We start from the raw sequence: 21,964 nt of genomic DNA, 5'->3' as shown, positions 1-21,964 counted from the left end.
TCCGGGTGAGGGGCGGGCGGGCCGAGCAGTTCCGGGGCGGGCGGCGGTTCCGGCTGTGCGGGCCGCGCCGCGGCTGCTGGTCCCGGGCGCGCGGAGGGCGCGAGCGGCGCGCGGGGGCCGAGGGGGCGCGAGGCGGCGGCGCGGGGTCTCCTGGCCCCGGCGGCGGCCCATGGGGCGGGAGGCGTGAGGCCGCGGCCTGCCCGGGGCTCGGGGGGTGGGGGGAGCGGGGCGGGGAGATGGATAAACTGACCATCATCTCAGGATGTCTCTTTCTGGCCGCCGATATCTTCGCCATCGCCAGCATCGCCAACCCGGACTGGATCAACACCGGGGAGTCCGCCGGTGAGCGGCGGGCGCGCGGGGCCGGATGGAGGACTGGCTGAGGGCGAAGGGAGGGGAAGGGAGACCCGGCTGAGGAGAAGACCGGGCTGGAGGGTGCGAGGCGGAGGCCGGCCTGAGGAGAAGGGGGCGGAGAGGCGATCCGGGCTGCCGGGCCGGGTGGCCGAGGGGCAGAGGGGATGGCGAAGGGGACGCGCGGGTCGCTAGCGGGACCCCCGGGCGGAGGGGAGCTGCGCCCCAGGCTGAGTGCTAAGTGGCGGAAGGGCGAGGAGACCTGGGCAGGGCTGGCGGTCCTGGACCGGGGAGGGAGAGTGAGGGGAGACAGCCGGCGACTTGAGGGACCGTGGAGGAACGAGCTTAGTCCTGGACTTAAACAAACAAAAGTCAAGGTGGGAGACGGGAGGAAACTGAGGCGCACTGTGAGGAATTAGAAACCCGCCGGGGAGGCTGGGGCCGGGAGCGAGGCAGCCTATGGAGTGTGAGAGACACCCGAGAGCTGATGGTCGATGAGAGACCAAGAGGAGTCGGGTCCGACCGCTGACGTCCCCCCACCCCTCCCCAGGAAGCGGCGTCCGGGGGAGAGGTCCGGGCGGGGCCGGGTTCATGGTGCCGGGAGCAGTGGTGCCGGTGGAGGGCGCCGGATGAGAGCCCCCTGCCCGCGCCCCCGCCCAGCCCCTGCCCACTTGGCAGTGTTTGAGATGCATGTGGCTTCCGAGTTTCCCTTTGACGTCTGTGTGGTTATAATTTTGCTTTATTTTAGGCCCCGGAGCTGTAATAACCTTAATAATAAACTTCATTTTATGGAGCATCACAAAACGCTTTAGTGATCCTAATAGTAGTTTCAAAATTAAATAACACATTAGAGTTGCAGGCAGCCCAGTAGCAGTGCCTGCTGTAACACCACGGAGCTGTGGGCAGCAGAGACAAGGTGGCGCCCTCAGGAAAGAGGCAGGCATCTTTCTGAAGGGTATCCTAGGTGAATGCCCTTGCACGATTTTTCTCAGCTCGGGCCACCCTCCACCCTCCCACACACACTCACTCACTCACACTCACCCAGACCTGTGAGACCAAACCTTTAATTAATGTAACAGCTGCCAGGAGAGCTGATGGGAATAAAGGAATGAGCTTGTTTTCTAACTGCTTGTTCAGTGCAGATGAAGGGAATAATGGGGGGTGGGAATGTCAGACTCCCTCCGTGAATAATTTGTTGTAAGAATGTATCACTATGCTGTCAAACTTACTTCTTAAGTATTACTTATGGTTCTGTATTTATCCTGCAATATTTTTAGCCCTTAAAAAAAGCTGTGGCTGGGACATTTGTTGCTTCCTCCTCCGTTCTCTCCCCCATCTAGACCTAGTAACACAAAATCATGCCGTCAGATTTACTGGTTATTAAAATAACACTCTAAAAATTTCTGCTCCTTTTCTTGCCTATATAGTCTTAGCAGAGCTCTTAATTGTAAAGCATATATGATTGTTATGTGACTCTATAGAGGTGTTAGCTAATGCTACAGTGGTAATATTGCAATATATAAATGTATCAAACACTTTGTGCACCTTAAACATACACAATGTTATATGTTAATTATATCTCAATTTTTTAAACTGTAAAGCATATAAAGAAAATATCAATGATTTAGAATTTGATGAAACTATGGGCTTTGTTTCTGAAAATGCTGGTGATGTCATTGTTAGTACTAGTTTATAGTTATATGTGTGATGTCCAGTTCATGACCTGTTGTTGTTTTTATCCTGATTATGTGTGCAATGACTCCTTTTATGAGACTTTCTTTGAGACTTAACATACTTAGGGGCAAAGAGGTTCACTGTTCTAGCAGATCTTTTTTTGTAAAGAAGTTTCAAGTGGAATCCCAATGTATAAAATAGACTAAATGTCCATGGGAAAGATAGAGTTGAGAGAGGGAAGAGAGAGATAAGTAATAGCATAACATTCCTGAGATGTTATGCTCTATTATATTTGAAAGAAAGCAAGAATAGGATGAATACAACTCCTTCAAATTAGGCAAAGTCATCTGCTGTGAGTTGCCTTGGAGATGGGAGGGACAGAAGTCCAAGGTTTGAAAGAAGTAGAAGATGTTTGAAATAAATAGTTGTGAGAGAAAGCATGCCAACCAGAGACAGTAGGATTATCTAGCAGTGTGGACACTTCATTGAAGTCAGTGGTCGTGAACATACAGTGTGATAACGGATCTGCTTTGTTGACTGTCTCTGGTAGTGCTCAACTACTTTGTCACCAGTGTGTGGTGAAAGCCAATAGAAGGCTTCATTCAGGGTTGGGATTTGCCAGATGCAAATGCAACAGAATGACAGAGGAGCAAAGGTGTTTAGGGTGTTAGTCAAAATATTGTAATGATGGCTCATGAAATCTTAGCTGGATAAAGAGTGAAAGGGAAAAGGGAAAAAGCTGGTATATTGGTCATTGAATAGCAGTTGGTATATGGTCAGTGGAATAGTTGACCTGGGCCCAGTGGAGCTGAAGACTTGACTGGGAGTGATTGATACAGCAGAATGGAAGGGCAGGGCATTGTGGGCACAAGGTCCAGAGTGTGACAGTGGTGATGTGTGGCTGAAGTGGCCTGGAGGCGGTGATTTTTTTTTCTAACAGTTTCCCTTGCCATCTCAAGATATCTTCAGTTAAATATTCTGTGGCTAGAAAGAGGAATAGGAGGAGATAGTAAGAACAGGGGGAAATTGTTCAAAATCGTATCTAACCCGTTTTTTTTTTTTTTTTTTTTGGCCTAACCACTGTACTGGCAGGGAATTCCCTAACCCGTATTTCTTGCGGCTAAATATGTCAGACAATAAGCCCCCCAAAATGTAAAATGAATGAGATGGTATGGTATGGTATGTTCCTTTGCTCACTCTTGTGCTTTTGCATTGTGATAAGATGCACCTGAACTTTGCCTAGTGTTTGAGCTTGTATGCTCACTGTACACTTTTACCTGGACAGATCCAGTCTTGAGTTTAAAAAAAAAAAAATCAGTGCAGAGTTATACTTTCCAAATCAATGAAACATTTACAGGAAGTTCAGTTAAGATCTCAGAGGTGACAGGACTAGCTTTATGCTAAGATCTGCATAAAAGTGACTTCACCTGGTAGCAAAAAGTTAATGTGTTGATTCCCTTTGGTGCATTATACATTGTACAAAAGTCTTGATTGTGATGTTTTTACTGCAGTTTTTTAAATGAACAAAATATATTTTGAAAATAGAACTCCTGGAGCCTGAAAGGTTCTGTAGAATGTAGTTTGAAAACCACTGCAGTAAACTAGTAAGGGAAAGTTTAGGATTCAGATCCAGACTTTATCACTTACTAACTCTGTTACTTTGGAAAAGTTACCTAGCCTCTCTCCTTATAGTTCCCCTTATGTAAAATAAGGGTAATAATAGTATCCATCTCAATGGGTTGTTGTGATGATTGAGTTAATCCATGTAAAACATTTAGACCAGTGCCTGACACATAGGAAGTGCTCAGTAAAAGTTAGATATTGTTATATTGCTGTTCTAGTTTATAACAGGTGTCGGAATCCCAATTTTGAAACTAAAGCTCAGAACTTATTACTGTGAGAACTGGCACAGTTTCTTTATTAGATGTTCTTGGAAATGAAGAAACATCAAGAATAATATAGCCAGGCTTAGTGTAAGTCAAATAAATTTGTCTTCCCTCTTGGCTTTGGACTTCTCCATCACTGTTTCTCCTCTTTCAGTCTCTCATCTCCATATTCTAGTGTCTCTACTCCTCAGCTTCTACTTGAACTACCACAAAAGGAAATGAAATATCCTAAAACAAAAAGCTGAGTAGAAGAACTTCCTAAAATCCCAACTAATAAACTATATTACCATAATATTATGGACCGTGCTTCATACCAGCAGTTTTTATAGTACTGGCCCCAATACAGAGAAAGCGTGTTCCTTTAATTTTCATCTGTGTGTGATAGCATTTCCTGAGTTTGTTCTAATAGCTTGCGGATTATGCACAAACTTTTAAAGATATAATGACTGCCACCTTATTTATTTATTTTTTTACTCTCATTCTTTTTCTTTTTAAAATTGTTTAGATTGGATGTTAGGGTGTTTAAGGAGTCTCAATAACACCCTCTTCCCTACTTATATTCTGAACTAATTGAGAAAAAAGAGAATAAGATAATTAGGAGCCAAAATATTATTGATAAAGAGGATATTGGAGAATGTGGCTTATATCCTTGGACAAGTCGCTTCCTCTTACTGGGCCTCAAAATTGAACAGACTTAACTGTCCAATCCCAGGAAGGACTTGGGACCTGCCCTATAAGACTTCCAGCATGAAAGAACAGAAGAGATGAATGCTCCCTTTAGGCAACTTGCTCCCAAGGGCAAGAAGTTGGACCACTTATGCCCAGTTTTTTCTCCTGAACTGTCAGTCAGATGAAGTCATTCCTCCTGATCTGAGAAGGATTGAGTGAGGGGACGCAGATAAGCTAAGATATTCTAACAGCCACACCTCTACCCCGCCCCTCATGGATAGAAACATCAGAAATGGGAAAAAAAGCATTACCTGGTTGAAACCCAGGATATGGCTGGCATTTTGCAAGGAAGAATTTTCTTTTTCCTCAAGTACAAAGACTGGCAGATGCTTGGGGAAATAAAAGACTTTGTGGGGAGGGTTTCATTTCCCATTCTGTTACTCACTACGCTCTCCACAGGAAATGCTGGTAAACCTCAGATAGGGGACTGTGGGCTTGACATCTATCACATAAGAGTTCAAGATCTTTAGGTAGATCCTAGCCTACAAGTTGGGAGTCTTTGGTTTAAAGCATTAAAATTACAAGCTTCCCAAGCAGACCCGTTTATTAAATACTAGAAAATTGTTAAATAACAAGCCGTTTCTCCTGAACTGTGACAACTTCAGTAATCACAAAGTTGGTTTGGTGTGAAGGAGCTCTGTAACATCAGTTGTTAAACAAACAAACCTATCTATAACTTTGTCTTGTTAATCATCTTGGACATGACTTACAGAGAAGGACATAATTGGGTTACCGAAGAGGGCAAAAATCTTGAGATTGTGCTTTTCTTTAATTTAAAAAGCATTAACAAAACTTTTTCAATGGCCTTTTGAGTCTTTTTCCAGTAAATTTCTTTTTTAAAAACAGCTTTATTGAGATATAATTCACATAACCATAAAATTCACCTATTTAAAGTATACAGTGCAGTGGCTTTTAGTATATTCATAAAGTTGTGCCACCATCACCACAGTCAGTTTTAGAATATTCTCAGTACTCCAAAAAGAAACCCCAGATGCCTTAGCTATCACCCTCCACCTTCCTGGTTCTTAGTCAGTCTACTTTCTGTCTTAGTAGATTTGCCTATTCTAGACATTTCATATAAATGGAGTCATACAATATGTGGTCTTTTGTGATTGGCTTCTTTCACTTAGCATAACATTTTCAAGATTTATCCATATTATAGCAAGTATCAGCAGTTCATTTCTTCTTATTGCCAACTAGTGTGGTATATCCCCGTTTATTTATCCATTCATCAGTTGATGGAAATTTGGGCCAGTAAATTTCTTTGCCTTCCAAGAATAACATTTCTTCATAATGGTAAAGGGGTATAAAATTTTTTCCTTGTTTTTTTTTTTTTTTAATGGAAGATTTTTTTTTTTTGGCTGCGTTGTGTCTTTGTTGCTGTGCGGGGCTACCCTTCATTGCGGTGTGTGGGCTTCTCATTGCGGTGGCTTCTCTTGTTGCAGAGCACGGGCTCTAGGAGCATGGGCTTCAGTAGTTGTGGCACACAGGCTCAGTAGTTGTGGCACACAGGCTCAGTAGTTGTGGCTCACAGGCTCAGTAGTTGTGGCGCACGGGCTTAGTTGCTCTGCGGCATGTGGGATCTTCCCTGACCAGGGCTCAGGCCCGTGTCCCCTGCATTGGCAGGTGGATTCTTAACCACTGCACCACTAGGGAAGTCCTCCTTGGTTTTTTAAAAAGTAACATTATCAGTATTATTTATTTCAACATATCAAATAAGAACTTTGAATAAAAATTCAAAGACCTCACAGCTAGAGAGAGAAAACCCGCACACCACAACTAGAGAGAAGCTCTTGCACTGCAACGAACAGACCACGCACCACAATGAAAGATCCTGCATGCCTCAAGGAAGGTCCCACGTGCCACAACCCAGTACAGCCAAAAAGAACCCCCAAAATCAAAGGCCAGTCTTTTTACAGTGCTCACAGGTCATACTCGAAACTTGAAATCACTTATAATACTGTGAATTTCACAGCATAGGCCAGATTTTCCAATATGAGATGATATTTCCTGAACAAAGCATTTATTCCCTTTACAACCTTAGTTCCAGAAAGCCTCTGTTTTTACCATTATCAACAGAGATGTAGCCACTTCAGGATGAAGGGTGTAAGCTAGTTGGCCTAAAAGTTTGGAGAAGGGGAATTTGGGACCAAGAACATGGACAGAAGCCATGAGAGAATGGAAAAATCTAAGAGGAAGGAAATTCCGAAAAAGATATTACAGAGTGATGACTGCTGTTGCATTTATTAGACGCAACCAGACTTCTTGAATTTTTCTTCACTCGACTGCCTGAGCCCCTTTCAAAGCTGGCATAGTAGGAGTCGTATACGTCAGTCCTCCACTGTTCAGCTTAGTGTGTCCTAAAATAGTGTTGTTGTTTAACCCCTTTCCTCATAAATATTGAGTTTGTATTGGAGTTGCAGTGTAATAAAATGGTCCTATGGGATTTGAGTCAGACATATCTAGATTTGATTCTTGGATTCCCTTTTTATGAGTTTTATGATTTGGGGCATGTAATTTGATTTCTCAGCTGTAAAATGGGGATGATACATTTATCTCAAAGGATGCTTGTGAGAAAATAAAATGTGGCATATGAAGAATTGGCACATGGTCTAATACATAGCAAATGCTCAGATGTTAGTATTATTATATGAAAGATCAAAACATCTGAATTTAAAAATATTTCCCTTTTGTATTATTTGTGTTATTTATTTACTTATATCTTGCCTTGTTCTAAAAAAGATTTAAGGCAACACGATGTGTCTGTATTGAATATTTCTGAAGTCCTGCTTGGGGAGGGGAGGTCTCTGGGAAGATAGACTTTGAGGTCAGTTGTAGTGGTGATATAAGCTTAATGGGATACACGTAAGTACCAAAACCAAGGAATGCATTGGGTTTATATGTTTCTGGAACAGACTAAAGAGGTTTTCTAAGTGAAAGGCAGCCTGGCATAGTGGAAAGGGCTCACAGCTTTGGGGGCTAAATCAACATGTAGTCAAATCCCAGTCCCACTATTTGCTAGCCATGTAATTGATCTTAGACAAGTTGTCGTTGAGGGTTTTTTATTAATAAAAATTATGTCATTCAGATGTACTTAATACCTCTTGCAGTACTTCCAATTGTTATGCAGGTTCAGACCCCAACTTTCTGTTCTTCTGTAGATTAGAGTAATATCTGCAGCGCACTGTGAAAATCATTTATTTCGTAAGTTTTTTTTTTTTTGGCTGTGCTGGGTCTTCATTGCTGCGTGCGGGCTTTCTCTAGTTGTGGTGAGTGGCAGGCTACTCTTCGTTGCGGTGTACGGGCTTCTCATTGCGGTGGCTTCTCTTGTTGCAGAGTACAGGCTCTAGGCGCATGGGCTCAGTAGTTGTGGCACATGGGCTTAGTTGCCCCGTGGCATGTGGGATCTTCCCGGACCAGGGATCGAACCCGTGTCCCCTGCATTGACAGTCGGATTCTTAACCGCTGGACCACCAGGGAAGTCCCGGAAGTTATTTTTAAAGGGATATAGTGGTCTGTAAAGCTTTACAGTTGGAGTATAGAGAGTCAATTAGTCTCACCTCAAAGGCTGAAAATAAGTTTGAAATATATGAGATAGTTGTTTCTTAATAGAATAGTACAACTGAATAGCAAATAGTACAACTGTATAATAGCAAATAGTACAACTGAAAATTTAGTTTTTGTTTATGGCATAAATTTTCTTCTAGTTGTCATTAGCTTCCTCAGTGCAACTGTGAGTCTTTGAATTTTTTCATACCCTATTTCAATGCATACTTAAGCAGTGGGCCATATTACATAATCTTATAGGGGAAATTTAGACATGTAGTAAAGTATTACTGTTTATGAAATTGTTATTATTGAATTATAAATAAGAGCTTAATCGTGCAACCTGAATGGATAATTGTTTACGTAGTGACCTTGTTTTATATCTTCTAAGTAACCCAAGAAATTAGGTTGTACAGTGACAGCAATGACAATGTATAGGTATAAATTTCATATTTATAACTTTGTTTATGATGATTTATGTAAACATGACATTCATATCTTTTTGGCTGTCAGAATGTTTTATTTTCAAGCACTGAAATTACACATTTTTTCCAAGTACTTTTTAGAATTCTTTGCCCAACTAGCAGCTAGCTGCTGAAAAGTTTGATACTTATAAAACCTGGTCCACTGGTAACAACAGGTTGGGGGTAGTGGTAACATTATTTTATTCTTTATTGACTGTAGACTGATGAAAAAGTAATATTTAGCAAAGCTATTGTTGAAATACTAGAGAGGTTAGATAAGAGCATGAGGGAACCTAAGGATCCTTAAAAATCAAGGTACCTAAAAGTAAATATCGGGATCAAAATCACTTTTCAGTAATATACCTCTGTAAACTTTACTATGTATTCTCTCATTAGCTGTAAATTATAGCTAAATTACATATCCTTACTGAATATGACATGGGCAAGTAGGACGCAGTAGTCCTTTGGGATTTATTGCCTTAGAGTTGACAAAATAAAGATTTGGGTATTGCTATCAATGATACTTACATGTATTTATGAGTATATATAAACCAGCAAGTATAATTTGCTTACATGAAGTTTCAGTATATGACTTCAGTTTTGAAGCAAACATTTCTTTGAATTGCTGAATTTTTTTTTTTAATTGGGAGGAAAAGACTGCACTTTTTATGTCTCTTTATACTAGCTTTGCTATAAATAAAAGGTCACATTTGGTATTTTGACACTTGCTGTTGTGTATATTGAGCAAAAAGGCAGCTGCTGACTTTTAATATAGATCTGTTCAACCAGAGACCATATACTGCTATCGTTAGAGATTTAAAAAGAGTAAAGAAAATGCAGTTGGTTGGGTCAAGTAAGAAAATGGGAGAGGAGAATTTCACTAGGTCTTCCCACTTGTGGTCTATTCACAGTAAGTTATTCACATGGAACATTATTGGGTCTACTTTCAGCTATAATAATAGAAATTTTTTTCAAAAATAGATAGGACATGTTCAAATTAAGGCAGAGATTTCCAAAGCCATTTCATTTATATGACCATTTCATTTATAAAGTACCATCCATTTTAATAAAATAAATCTTTAATTTACTATGAGTATTCTGTAAATCTTCCCGTAGATATTTCGTATACCACTGTACTTTATTCCAGACAGTCTCACAACAGATGTTTATTAAGGTATGTGTGGTCTGTAAGGAACTGTACTAAATATTCTGAGGGATTGCCTTTAAGCAAATGAAAAAGTATTTTATCCTTGAGGAACCTGTACTGTGTTTGGGAAGATAAAGTTATATACATAAGAAATAAGTGTCATAGGTGATGAAACTACTTTCTGCCCAGGTGGTTGAGGAGGAGGTAGAATTTGAGCTTAATAGATTATACATTTAATGATGAGTATTTATGAAACTCAATTCTTTCTTTCTTTTTTTTTTTGGCCGCGTCCTGCGGCATGTGGGATCTTAGTGCCCCGAGCAGGGATCGAACACATGCCCACTGCACTGGGAGTACGGAGTCTTAACCACTGGACCGTCAGGGAAGTACCAATGATGGTATTTAAATAATTAGGAAGACTTGGGCAGTGCTTGAAAGTGGAATGGCATGAGTAAACATATATAGAAGACAGGGAAATTTCCATTTCAGTTCATTTCTATACATCGCTGCTAAATTTATCTTTCTAAAGGATAAGGATAGTAATAATTGCAAATACTTATATAGCATTTACTTTATGACAGATACTTTTCTAGGCACTTTACATGTATGAACTAATTTAATCCTCACAGCATCCCTAAGTGCTGTTAGCCCCACAGAGATACAGAGAAATTAAGTAACTTGCCCAAGGTCACATAGCTGGTAAGTGGAAGAGCTGAGATTTGAATCCAGGAACTCTAGCTCCAGAGTCCTGGCTCTTAACCACTGCATATGCTTGAAACAGAAACCTTCAGTGACTCTTCATCTGCCATAGCACAGAAGGCACTCACTCAAGGATCTTCACAATATGGCTCTTGCTTACCTTTCCAACCTTAGATCTTACATTTTCCCTATGTGGATCTACATTCCAGCCCCTCTGTGTTACTTGATGTTTCCTAAATACGATCTATAGTCTCATCTCTAAATCTTTGCTTATGTTGTTTATTCTCAGTCTGAAATGCCCTCTCACTCTTCGCAGTTCCTGTTGTATCAGCATCCTACCCATCTTCCAAGCGTGTGTCAACTGCTGTCTTCATAAAAATCTTTTTTGATCCCCTACCTAAAGTGATTTTTCCCTCTTGCATGTTTTTCATGGTAGCGTATCCATATCATGGTTATGTGTGTGTTACTTGCCCTGTTTTCTAGTGTAGATTTTTTTTTAATAAATTTATTTATTTTCGGCCACGTTGGGTCTTTGTTGCTGTGCACAGGCTTTCTCTAGTTGCAGCGAGTGGAGGCTTCTTATTGTGGTGGCTTCTCTTGTTGTGGAGTACGGGCTTTAGGCGCGGGCTTCAGTAGTTGCGGCGCACGGGCTTAGTTGCTCCATGGTATGTGGGGTCTTCCTTGACCAGGGCTCAAACCCGTGTTCCCTGCATTGGCAGACAGATTCCTAACCACTGTGCCACCAGGGAAGTCCCTCTAATGTAGATTTTTAAAGTTCCTTAAGAACAGGGCATAAAATTTATTGGTCTCCGTATCGTAGGTAGCACTCACACCAAGCTTGCACATGGTAGGAAAGAGGAAGTGTTATGGTTGACACTAAGATTTTGAACCTGGAGTAGGGAATAGAACTGGGAACTTTGGAGAGTGAGCTGCTTTAAGGGCAAAAGTGATGATTGTGGTTTAGACGTTATGTTTGAAGTGAGAGTAGAATTCGAATATCAAAGCAGAAAGGAGCTAGTCAGGAAAGAGGACTATTTGGCATTCCTAGTTGTCTTATCTCATTTTCACAAACACGATACTTACATTGTTACATATGCCAAATTTTTGTTCAATAACTGCATGTCCACAAAATTCATTCTTAATTTTTTTGACAGATTATCAGTTGGTTTTTATTTTGGAAAGTAAGGTCCAGCAACCATCTAGTTATTCCCAACTTTGAAAAGATATTATAAGATGAAAGTTAATTTGTAGGTTGATTAGTTGATTCTCTGGGTCAATACAGAAATTAGATTCCTAAGCAAGTCTGTAAGGCCATGTTATAACTGAAACATTTACTTCTGCATCAAAAAAAAATAGTAGAAAGCAATACAGTTGTATTACTAATAAATAGCTTTTAAAAAGTTAAAAAGGAATAAGAAATGGTGGCTTATTTCTCTGATCCTTTAATTTGTCAATTTGACTTTAAAACTTATGACATTTCTTCTGTGTGATATAGGTGCTTCACTGAGATTCTTCTTACATTTGTCAACAATATTTTCGGTCATTTTTTTACTTACAAATTGCCCTGTCAAAGGAAGAAAAAGGACTTGCAGAAAATGTATGTTTAAGAGATTTCCTGAAGTGGAATAACCTGAGATATAATTAACTCAGTGGAGATGAGGAAGATTGGTATGAGTGCATGAATGTGCATGTGATATGTATGGTGCATGGTGGTGGTGAGTGGACATGGGGAAGATAAGGAACTTGTAATGGATAAATGATCTCTCCATGGGGAAGCAAAGTGATACAGAATAGGCTAGATCCAATGCTCCTCATTCAACCTCCATGGGAGGGGCCGTGAGTCCTGGCTAGTATGGTCACTGTTTGTTGAGGGGCCCTGTGAATGGATGGAAGGAGGAGGAAAACAGTATTTTCTATGCCAATTGGGGTACAAAATGGTACAAATTAAGTATTTTTAACTTGAGGAGTACCTCCATTGAAACTTGGCTTCTAGTTTAGGATTTGCTCTAGATGTTTTGTTTGTGCTTGAAAAATTACCTAAATGTTTATTCTTTATTTTCCCCAACCAAAAAATAGTTCTGTGTTCCTCCTTCACCCTCATGAATCCCATCTCTTGATTTAAAATAAAAGTGGGTATATATGATACATTGAATTCTTAGAAAATTATTTTATTAAGAAAGTTATAGTGAAAGGAGTATGGGGGTGAAGCCAGAAATCAGTTCAAATTCTGGCTCTGCCATTTCCCAACTATGTGGCTTTGGACTTGTTGTTTGGCCTCTGAGCTTTAGTTTCCTCATCTATAAATGGGGATAATACCTCTTATCTTGCAAAGTGGCTGTACGAATCAAAGTTAATATACCTGAAACACCTACCACAGTACAGTCACCTATGATAGATGGCTGTTGTTAAGCAACTGAATGGATTAATCTGTTATCACATGTGGTACATAAAATATAATGTTGCAATTGGCTATTTGCCCATCATATAGTCACCAAAAGCAATCTGATTTTTTAAAAAATATTTATTTATTTATTTTTGGCTGCATTGGGTCTTCGTTGCTGCACACGGGCTTTCTCTAGTTGTGGCGGGTGGGGGCTACTCTTCGTTGCAGTGCGCAGGCTTCTCATCGTGGTGGCCTCTCTTGTTGTGGAGTGCGGGCTCTGGGTGTGCAGGCTTCAGTAGTTGTGGCACGTGGGCTCAGTAGTTGTGGGTCGCGGGCTCTAGTGCACAGGCTCAGTAGTTGTGGCACATGAGCTTAGTTGCTCGGCGGCACATGGGATCTTCCCGGACCAGGGCTCGAACCCGTGTCCCCTGCATTAGCAGGTGGATTCTTAACCACTATGCCACCACGGAAGTCCTGATTTTCTTTTAAACTAGGGTGTATCACTGTGTTAGATCTGGTTGACCCTATCATTTTTACCATACACGCTGTACGATGCCCCTGATGCTTAACCTGGATTGCTGCCTTCTTCCTTCCACCTTAGTGCACTAAGAGAAAAAAGTACCAGGAAGCCTATTTAAACGTTTTTATACAAGTTCTGTTCTACATATCAAAGGTAACATGTATTTGGGGATTTTCCAGTAATGATGACATATTATACTAAACCATTAATATTCTCTCAACCTTCTTACTCTAGCTAACATTTGCTAAGTGGGTTATGGATGTAGTCTGCCGTCCTAAAGTAGATTTCTCCCTAACCAGCTAAGTATATAAGTCATGACGCTGACCTCATTAGTTGAAGTCAGTAACCAAGTATAAAGAGTTCTAAAAGTAAAGGGTGATTGATAATCACAGGTAGCCTGTAAGATAATTTGTTACACTCCTATTCATTTGCTTATTATGAGCATAAACTGAGAAACTCTTTATATTTTCTTATCTTGTAGATAAAATAATTACTTTGAGAGTTTAAAGTTTTAAAATCATTAATTGAATCACTTAAAAAACCATAGCAATGAATCTTATTTAAAACAGATGTAGACAGTCATGTTAGATCACCTTTAGGACTCCCGCTCTCAGTAACATTTAATGTGTTAGGATCAGAAGACAAACTCATGTATGTTGAAGTGTGGCTGATATAGGACTAACCCCCAGAGCTTTGGAGGACTATTTCTAGTATCTGCCTACTAACCATCCAGTAGGTAGCTATCATCCATCAACCATTTACAATCACACCAGTAGCCGGTAAGATGTCTGCTTTAAGTGGACCACCCTGTATTTAAGATTTCATTTTATTTTATTGTTTTGACTTTCAAGTTTTATTTTATTTTAAAATTTTTATTGGAGTATAGTTGATTTACAATGTTGTGTTAGTTTCTGCTGTACAGCAAAGTGAATCTGTTATACATACACATATATCTACTCTTTGTTTAGATTCTTTTTCCATATAGGTCATTACAGAGTGTTGAGTAGAGTTCCCTGTGCTATACAGTAGGTCCTTATTAGTTATCTATTTTATATATAGTAGTGTATATATGTCAATCCCAATCTCCCAATTTATCCCTCCCCCTTTAAGATTTTAATTAATGTTATTGTGAATGTCTTCAGAGTTATCAGGGGGGTTGGGTGCATTATGGGTTTTCCCTACTGTGCTATTTCTTTTATTTTTTTTTATTTTTAATTTTTACCTCTATAAATTGTTGACCGGTGCTTTTGTTCTCTTTGTTAGCCTAGAGTTAACAAAAATACTTTATCCCTCATATATCACCTCCTACTGCCCTCTGCCCTCCCTCTTTAGGAACTTGATGTGGCAAATCCCCACCTTGACTTCAAGCAGTTCACACCCAGGTGAAAAAGTCTGGCTGGCAAATGTCATCAGCCATCCCAAATGGTCAGGACACTGGTGCAGTTCCCACTGACTTCTTGTATCCCCTTAGATATCACCCAAAGCCCTCTACTATGGTTGAGGGCTCCAATCTTCTGAGCTTGGGGTTTTTCTGAGTTAAAAAACTAAAAAGGAAAATCCATCCAGTTCTCTGAGGAAGAGAACTGTCTTTTAACTGTATTATTATAAGCAACATAGACACTTACTCCTTTTCTGTGAACGTATTCTTTTCTACATTCCAGAAATTCTTTAGTGATTCTGCTTTGTTGTTGACATTTTCCCATGCTGTTATAGAATTTTTCTACATATATATTGCTTGGGTCATTTCAGTGGGATTTGGAGAAGGAAGGAGAGCAAATTGATTCACTTTATCTCCCAAAGGTGTTTAATAAATGTTAATTGAATGAGAGAAATCAAAAGAGATTTAGTCCATATTTGCTTATCTTTTAAATTTTTATTAATAATGGGAAAAGTTGTGATACAGTAATTTTCCTAAGTCACACTTATTTATTTATTTTTTTTTGCGGTATGCGGGCCTCTCACCGTTGTGGCCTCTCCCGTTGCGGAGCACAGGCTCCGGACGCACAGGCCCAGCGGCCATGGCTCACGGGCTCAGCCGCTCTGCGGTATGTGGGATCTTCCCGGACCCGGGCACGAACCCGTGTCCCCTGCATCGGCAGGCGGACTCTCAACCACTGCGCCACCAGGGAAGCCCAGTCACACTTTTTTTTTTAAGGTAAGCCAGAAAAGGTTTAAATTCTGTAGTACCCATATGGCAAGAACATCTGTGTGACTGGTTAGGATGCAGGAGACATTATAGTTAAGTGGCTAATAACACAGACTCTGGAGTCTGGATTCAAATTCTACCTGTACCACTTGCTAGCAGCATGATCTTGGCCGACATACTTCAGAGGTCTCTTTGAAGGTTAAAACGTTCATGTATATAAAACAGTGCTTGGCACATAGCACTGTGTGTCAACTAAAATTAATGGGACTAACTTTTGAAGATTCTTTGCTATAATCTTTTCAGTAGCCATAGGCAGTTATTTTAAAATTGATCATAAATGCTATGTAGTTTTAGGTTATAGATATAAATGTCACCATACTAGAATATAGATTCTAGCCCGTGGACAAATGGTCAAATTTTTACCCTATATAAAGAATAGTACCACTACTGTAATGAAGGGCAAAGAGGACGCTTTGCTTGAACCACATATGTGTGTCACATATTCAAAAAAATAAATTAAAAATGATAGCAAGAAAGTAAATCCTAGTATTGAATACAAATTGAAACCAGTGAGCCTGACTATATGTCAAATTGATAATGTAACTATCAAGGAAAAAAGAATTAAGTAACTTTTGAACATAGTGCTTTCTTAATAGTATATAGCCTAAGGGCAAAGAGACCAGCAAAGAAATATTGAACTTAGCAAACCCCCTATAGTAGCTCTTCACAAGAAATGTTATTCCCATTTTGCTGAAAAAGAAGCATATTTAGAGAAGGATTTGCTTGGCATCATTTAATTAGGTGGTAGACTGGATTTAAAAGCCCATGCTCTGTTCTTTATGCAGTACTACTTTTTTTATTTTTATAGCATGCTCTTCAGGTGAGTCCCTGGTTTCTTTAGTACCTCCTTTTCTTGGCATCATCTGTAATATTAGTCAGAACCCCATTTTCAAGAGCTTCCTAACCTCTTGCATCTCTTTTCCTTCAAGAATTTCATTCCATGCAATCATGCCTACCTTTTTGAAATCTGCCTTCCTAAATTAAAGGGTATGTGACACTTCCCACCCTTTTCTTTACGAATTAAGGTGGCCTGACACATCTTTCTCTTGATTCTCATTCCTCCTACTGCACCAGTAATTAGTTTCCTGCTGAATTATAGCTAGTGTCAAAGTCATGATTACTTACGGGCATAGTCTATTGATAACTGAGCCTGAAAGTTGTAAATGAGAGACATGCCTTCTTAAAGACATATATCTATTTGTAATTTAACATATCTTTTGGGGATTTGGTGGTGAGACATGTAGCGGGGAGAGTGATAAAGAATGCAGTTGTTGGACCTGCATTTTTTCCATGAGAGGTAGTAGAAACAAGTATCACGTTATAAACTGTGATTTTGAAATGATTCATTCATTAAAGAAGGCAAACAAAAATAGCAACGAAACAAAGACATAATAACTGGTTGTTAAATGAACTCTGTCCTTTGAAAAGCGAATGATTAAGGGAGAAAATATGTAAATAACTTGAGTACACAAGCTGCTATTTGAGATTTTGCAGAGTAAAAATGATAGGAAGAATTAAACTGTACAAGAATTTAGTTGGATCTTGCTTAAAGTACTTCGTGTTGTAAATCTCCAAACTTTTAAAATAAATTACAGAATTTAAAGAACTTCTTGAATTAGCAGAATCAAAATGGAATTCAGTCTATTTTTTAATCACTCATGAATTACTATCTTTAAAGTGCATGGCTTTAAAATGTAATTTTAAATAATATACCAGAGAAATTGTCCAGAAGATCTAGGCCCAGAATTTCAATATAATTTTAAAAGGAAGTAAGGTTGGCAATCAGATTAATTTTTAAAAATTGCTTTTTATTAGAATTAAGAAAGTAAAATAGTGTTATAGTCTTTTATTGGATTAACTGAGTTTCTAAACACCTGGAGAAAATTAATTTAGTATTTCCTGTGCAAAGTTGTTTGTGGAGATTGTGCCATTGTCTGTGGAAACAGGGTCTATGAGACCTCTTTGTTGATGTTTCTAAGGTTTTAACTCTCTGGACAAACATACAAAAAAATTAAACTGTTCTACCAAAATATTACTAAATAGTAAACTTTGAGCACAGTGTCGAATCAGACCTTTTTCATGCTGGTACCTATTCATTTAGCCTGTTATTCAGTTCCTTCATTTGTATTGTTTTGAGAATTAAATGAGCATATGTAAAGCACTTAATAATACCATGAATGGCACTAAATAAGTGCCCAGAATATAGTGACAGCTATTATTATTTATCCTTTTTCCTCCTCCAGATTTATGAGTGATAGGAAAACAAAATTTATTTTGAGCACCCTTTATTCTAATGTCAAGGTTTTAAAGGAGAGTTTAGGACAAAACCAGATTTTTCTGAACCCAAACACTTGAGATTCTGTTTGGGAAATGAGAAAGACAGATGCCAAATATCTACTCTACTTGTGCAGTGACAAGAAGATTGAATTTCTAATTTGTTTCCTGCCTCAAGCCCTTGCCTTCAGTTCCTTTGTCTCAATATGAAAATTTCTGTATTCGTTTGGAGATTCTTGTCTGACTGAAACAACAAAGAACAGTCTCCAGGAGTTTTAGTATGGCTAGCTAACCATAACTTTCTGGAAGAACATCTGGATGCAGTTTCAGCTTTTAAAGTCTATCATATTTTATGTCATTAAATTTCTGTAGTTCTAAATTATTGATTTCAGTTCTTTTCCTAGGTTGTGCCCATCCATTTTAAGAGCTGTATATCTTTTATGCAGAAAATACAAAGAATGTAGTTGACTATCAATAAAAATTATTATCAATTAAACTACTGGAGTTTTCCCTTCTTATCTCAGTTTCAGAATATAAGCATTACACCAAACACATACATGCATATACATATATACCCATACATACAAATGTAATTTTCCTTTATTGTGATTACTCAATTGCTTTAAGTAGTAGAAGTTATGATATTTGTTTGATTATAATCATTTCAGCAATGTCATGGATAAGCTGCTGGTCCCTGGACTTTAAAGAGAGAGGCTCCGGGACTTCCCTGGAGTTCCAGTGGTTAAGACTCCATGCTTCCAATGCAGGGGGTGCGGATTGGATCCCTGGTCAGGGAACTAAGATCCCACATGCCGCACAGCATGGCCCAAAAAAAGAGAGGATCCTAACATCAGAAGCACATAATAATTAATACTTTGTAAATATCAGAAGGGTGTCTTAAACTTACTTCTAAAACAACTTGTTTTTAAATTGAAGTATAGTTGCTTATATTAGTCTCAGGTGTGCAGCATATTGATTCAGTATTTTACAGATTATATTCCATTAAAATTTATTATAAGATAATGGCTATAATTTCCTGTGCTATATAATATATCCTTGTTGTTTATCTATTTTATACATAGCAGCTTATATTTCTTAATCCCATACCCTTCATTTGCCCCTCTCCCCTTTGGTAACCACTAGTTTTTCTATATCTGTGACTCTTTCCTTTTTTTTTTTTTTTTTTTATGGTACGCGGGCCTCTCACCGTTGTGGCCTCTCCCGCTGCGGAGCACAGGCTCCGGACGCATAGGCTCAGTGGCTGTGGCTCACGGGCCCAGCCGCTCCGCGGCATGCGGGATCCTCCCAGACCGGGGCACGAACCCACGTCCCCTGCATCGGCAGGTGGACCCTCAACCACTGCGCCACCAGGGAAGCCCACTCTTTCCGTTTTTAATTACCTTTTACTATACTGAACCTCTTTCTTTTAGGAATTGTTATATATAACCTTCTCAGTCATATTTCCTTTAATTTTTCCTTTTCTAAAACCTTATTTTCCCAAAGGCGAAAAATTATATATTTCGTGTTCTACATTTACATTCTGCTTAGCATTCCCTCACTATCGTATATGTGGATGAGTGTATATGATCAGAGCATTGTTTCCTTTACACTTTCTGCAATGTTCATGTTTTTAAAAGTTATAAAAGGCAGATTGTTTAATGTACATTCCTAGCATTTTAAATACTTCCAAGTTCAAAAGTACTCTTTCTCAAGGCTGTTAGATACATGTATGATTCATAACATGAAACAGGGTTGCCTGTTTTTCTTTCTTAATTGAGTTGACATTTATAGTCTTCTAGCCTTATCATCTGTCTACGGAAAAAAAAATCTAACATACTTTAATGTCATTATCATAGATCTTATGGTTTGAGAAAATTCTCCTTTCTTCAATCTCCTTTCCAGTTTTAAAGCTTTTACCTCTCCTTTCATTGTGTCACCAAAATGTAGTTTGGCAATCAGTTGACTTGGAACTTCAGACAATTAAATCTTCTGGACAGAAAATGCTGTTGTGTTCTTAAAGGCTTTTCAGCAGTTATTTGGACCTCTCATAGAAATTTCTAAATTACAGGATTGCTAAACAACTTCACACAAAACAATGTTTGGCTAAAAAGACCATTTTCTCAGATTCCTTCCCCATAAACCCATGTTTCTCTACCCAACCCCCCAGATTCAGAACGTTTCCTAGCAAAATTTTTTCTGAAGTCCGTTCTTAAGTTAGAAGAAATCTATACAAAGGACACCACCACATTGTTTTAGATATATATATATATATATATATATATGTGTATATATATATATATAATTTTTGCAGTACACGGGCCTCTCACTGTTGTGGCCTCTCCCGTTGCGGAGCACAGTCTCTGGACACGCGGGCCCAGCGACCATGGCTCACGGGCCCAGCCGCTCCGCGGCATGTGGGATGCTCCCGGACCAGGGCACGAACCCGCGTCCCCTGCATCGGCAGGCGGACTCTCAACCACTGTGCCACCAGGGAAGCCCTAGACTTATATTTCTTAATCCCATACCCTTCATTTGCCCCTCTCCCCTTTGGTAACCACTAGTTTTTCTATATCCGTGACTCTTTCCTTTTTAACTTACCTTTTACTCTACTGAACCTCTTTCTTTTAGGAACTGTTATAATCTTCCATATATATGGAATCTATACTGTCTATTCAAACTTGACCCAGACTCAGAACTGATGAGTGCTCTGAGCCTTAGTATTCTCTTGGGTCTTTTATATTGCAGACTTACCTGTGGATAGATACTCACTGGGATTCAGAACCTATCATGCATCACCACAGGAAAAGATTCAAATACAGTCAAAGTATGTGAAAATCAAAACTGTATTTTCCAAACAGTCATGTTAAACGTGTATATCTGTATAAAGCTGAACCAGCTAAGGCAGGTCAGTATTTCTCCATTTGAAAACTTAGAGTGTTGGAACATTAAGTGTTTCATGCATATTTCTAGGCAAATTGTGCGCCAGTGATTTTTTTTTTTTTTTTTTTTTGCGGTACGCGGGCGTCTCATTGTTGTGGCCTCTCCCTTTGCGGAGCACAGGCTCCGGACACGCAGGCCCAGCGACCATGGCTCACGGGCCCAGCCGCTCCGCGGCAAGTGGGATCTTCCTGGACCGGGGCACGAACCCGTGTCCCCTGCATCGGCAGGCGGACTCTCAAACACTGTACCACCAGGGAAGCCCGCGCCAGTGCTTTTCTCTTTACAATTAAATATTTCCAGTAGTTCAGGTCTTTTTTTTTTAAAGTATTCTATTGAGCTGACTAATGATCACAAAAGTGATTCTGGCTTATGGTTAGTTTATTCCATTCTTTGCAAAGTATTTTTTACCTACTGTAGAGCACAATGCAATAAATAAGACCCAGTTTCAGTGAGAACTACAAACAATTAAACAGTTAATTGGAATTCAGTAAGAAGAGTGCTGAAATAGTAGTAAATGCATATTGCTGTGGGAGTGCATTGGGGTGCCTCTAATTCAGGCTTGGAATGTTAGAAATGGCTAGCTACATGGAATAATGACATCCAACCTGAGATCTAAGGAATAAATTGGCCAAAGAAGGGAAGAATGTAAGAATGTTTCATGTAGAAGGAAAAGCAAGTTTAAAGCCTCAGAGGTTTAAAAAAAAAAGTTATATGTAGGGAACCTGAAAGCTCAGTGTGCCTGATAACAATAGTTTGAAGGGAGGAGTGGTATCAGATGATGGTGGGGAAATGGGGACTAGATCATGAAGAGCTTATATTTTCCATCTCTCTTCCTCCTTTTTTTAAAAAAACAGATTTATTGAGGTATATAATTTACATGCCACATAGTGCATCCCTTTAAAGTGTACAGTTTTTAGTATATTAACAGGGTTGTACAACCATCAGCACAGTCAATTTTAGAACATTTCATCACCTCAGAAAGAAACCCTATACCCTGAAGCTATTAACCCCCCACCAACTATCCCAGCCCTAAGCAACTACTAATCTACCTTCTGTCTCTATATATCCACCAACTATCCCAGCCCTAAGCAACTACTAATCTACCTTCTATCTCTATATATTTACCTATTCTGCAGATTTTATAT

The 21,964-nt window shown here is 39.5% G+C and overlaps 1 protein-coding gene across 3 annotated transcripts in view; it reads left to right on the top strand.

Annotated features, from left to right (window-relative positions):
• The first annotated feature begins 153 nt into the window (after window positions 1–153).
• MOSMO (modulator of smoothened) overlaps window positions 154–21,964 on the top strand; it is a 62,605-nt gene continuing 40,794 nt past the window's right edge. Inside the window, exons 1-2 of one of the 3 annotated variants that reach the window (XM_027126681.1) lie at window positions 199–342; window positions 20,625–20,703. In XM_027126681.1, the coding sequence (XP_026982482.1) occupies window positions 237–342; window positions 20,625–20,703 (185 nt within the window). In that variant the 5' untranslated portion in view covers window positions 199–236. Of the gene's footprint in view, window positions 343–20,624; window positions 20,704–21,964 lie in introns of all 3 variants that reach the window. The other 2 variants (XM_027126680.1, XM_027126679.1) reach the window with 2 other exon arrangements.

This window comes from Aethalodelphis obliquidens, unplaced genomic scaffold (genome assembly GCF_003676395.1).
Source record: "Aethalodelphis obliquidens isolate GAN/ISIS:26980383/991018 unplaced genomic scaffold, ASM367639v1 scaffold30, whole genome shotgun sequence".
NCBI classification, from domain to species: Eukaryota; Metazoa; Chordata; class Mammalia; order Artiodactyla; family Delphinidae; genus Aethalodelphis; species Aethalodelphis obliquidens.
Note: the sequence above shows the minus strand (reverse complement) of the source record. Positions and strands in the feature narration are given on the sequence as shown.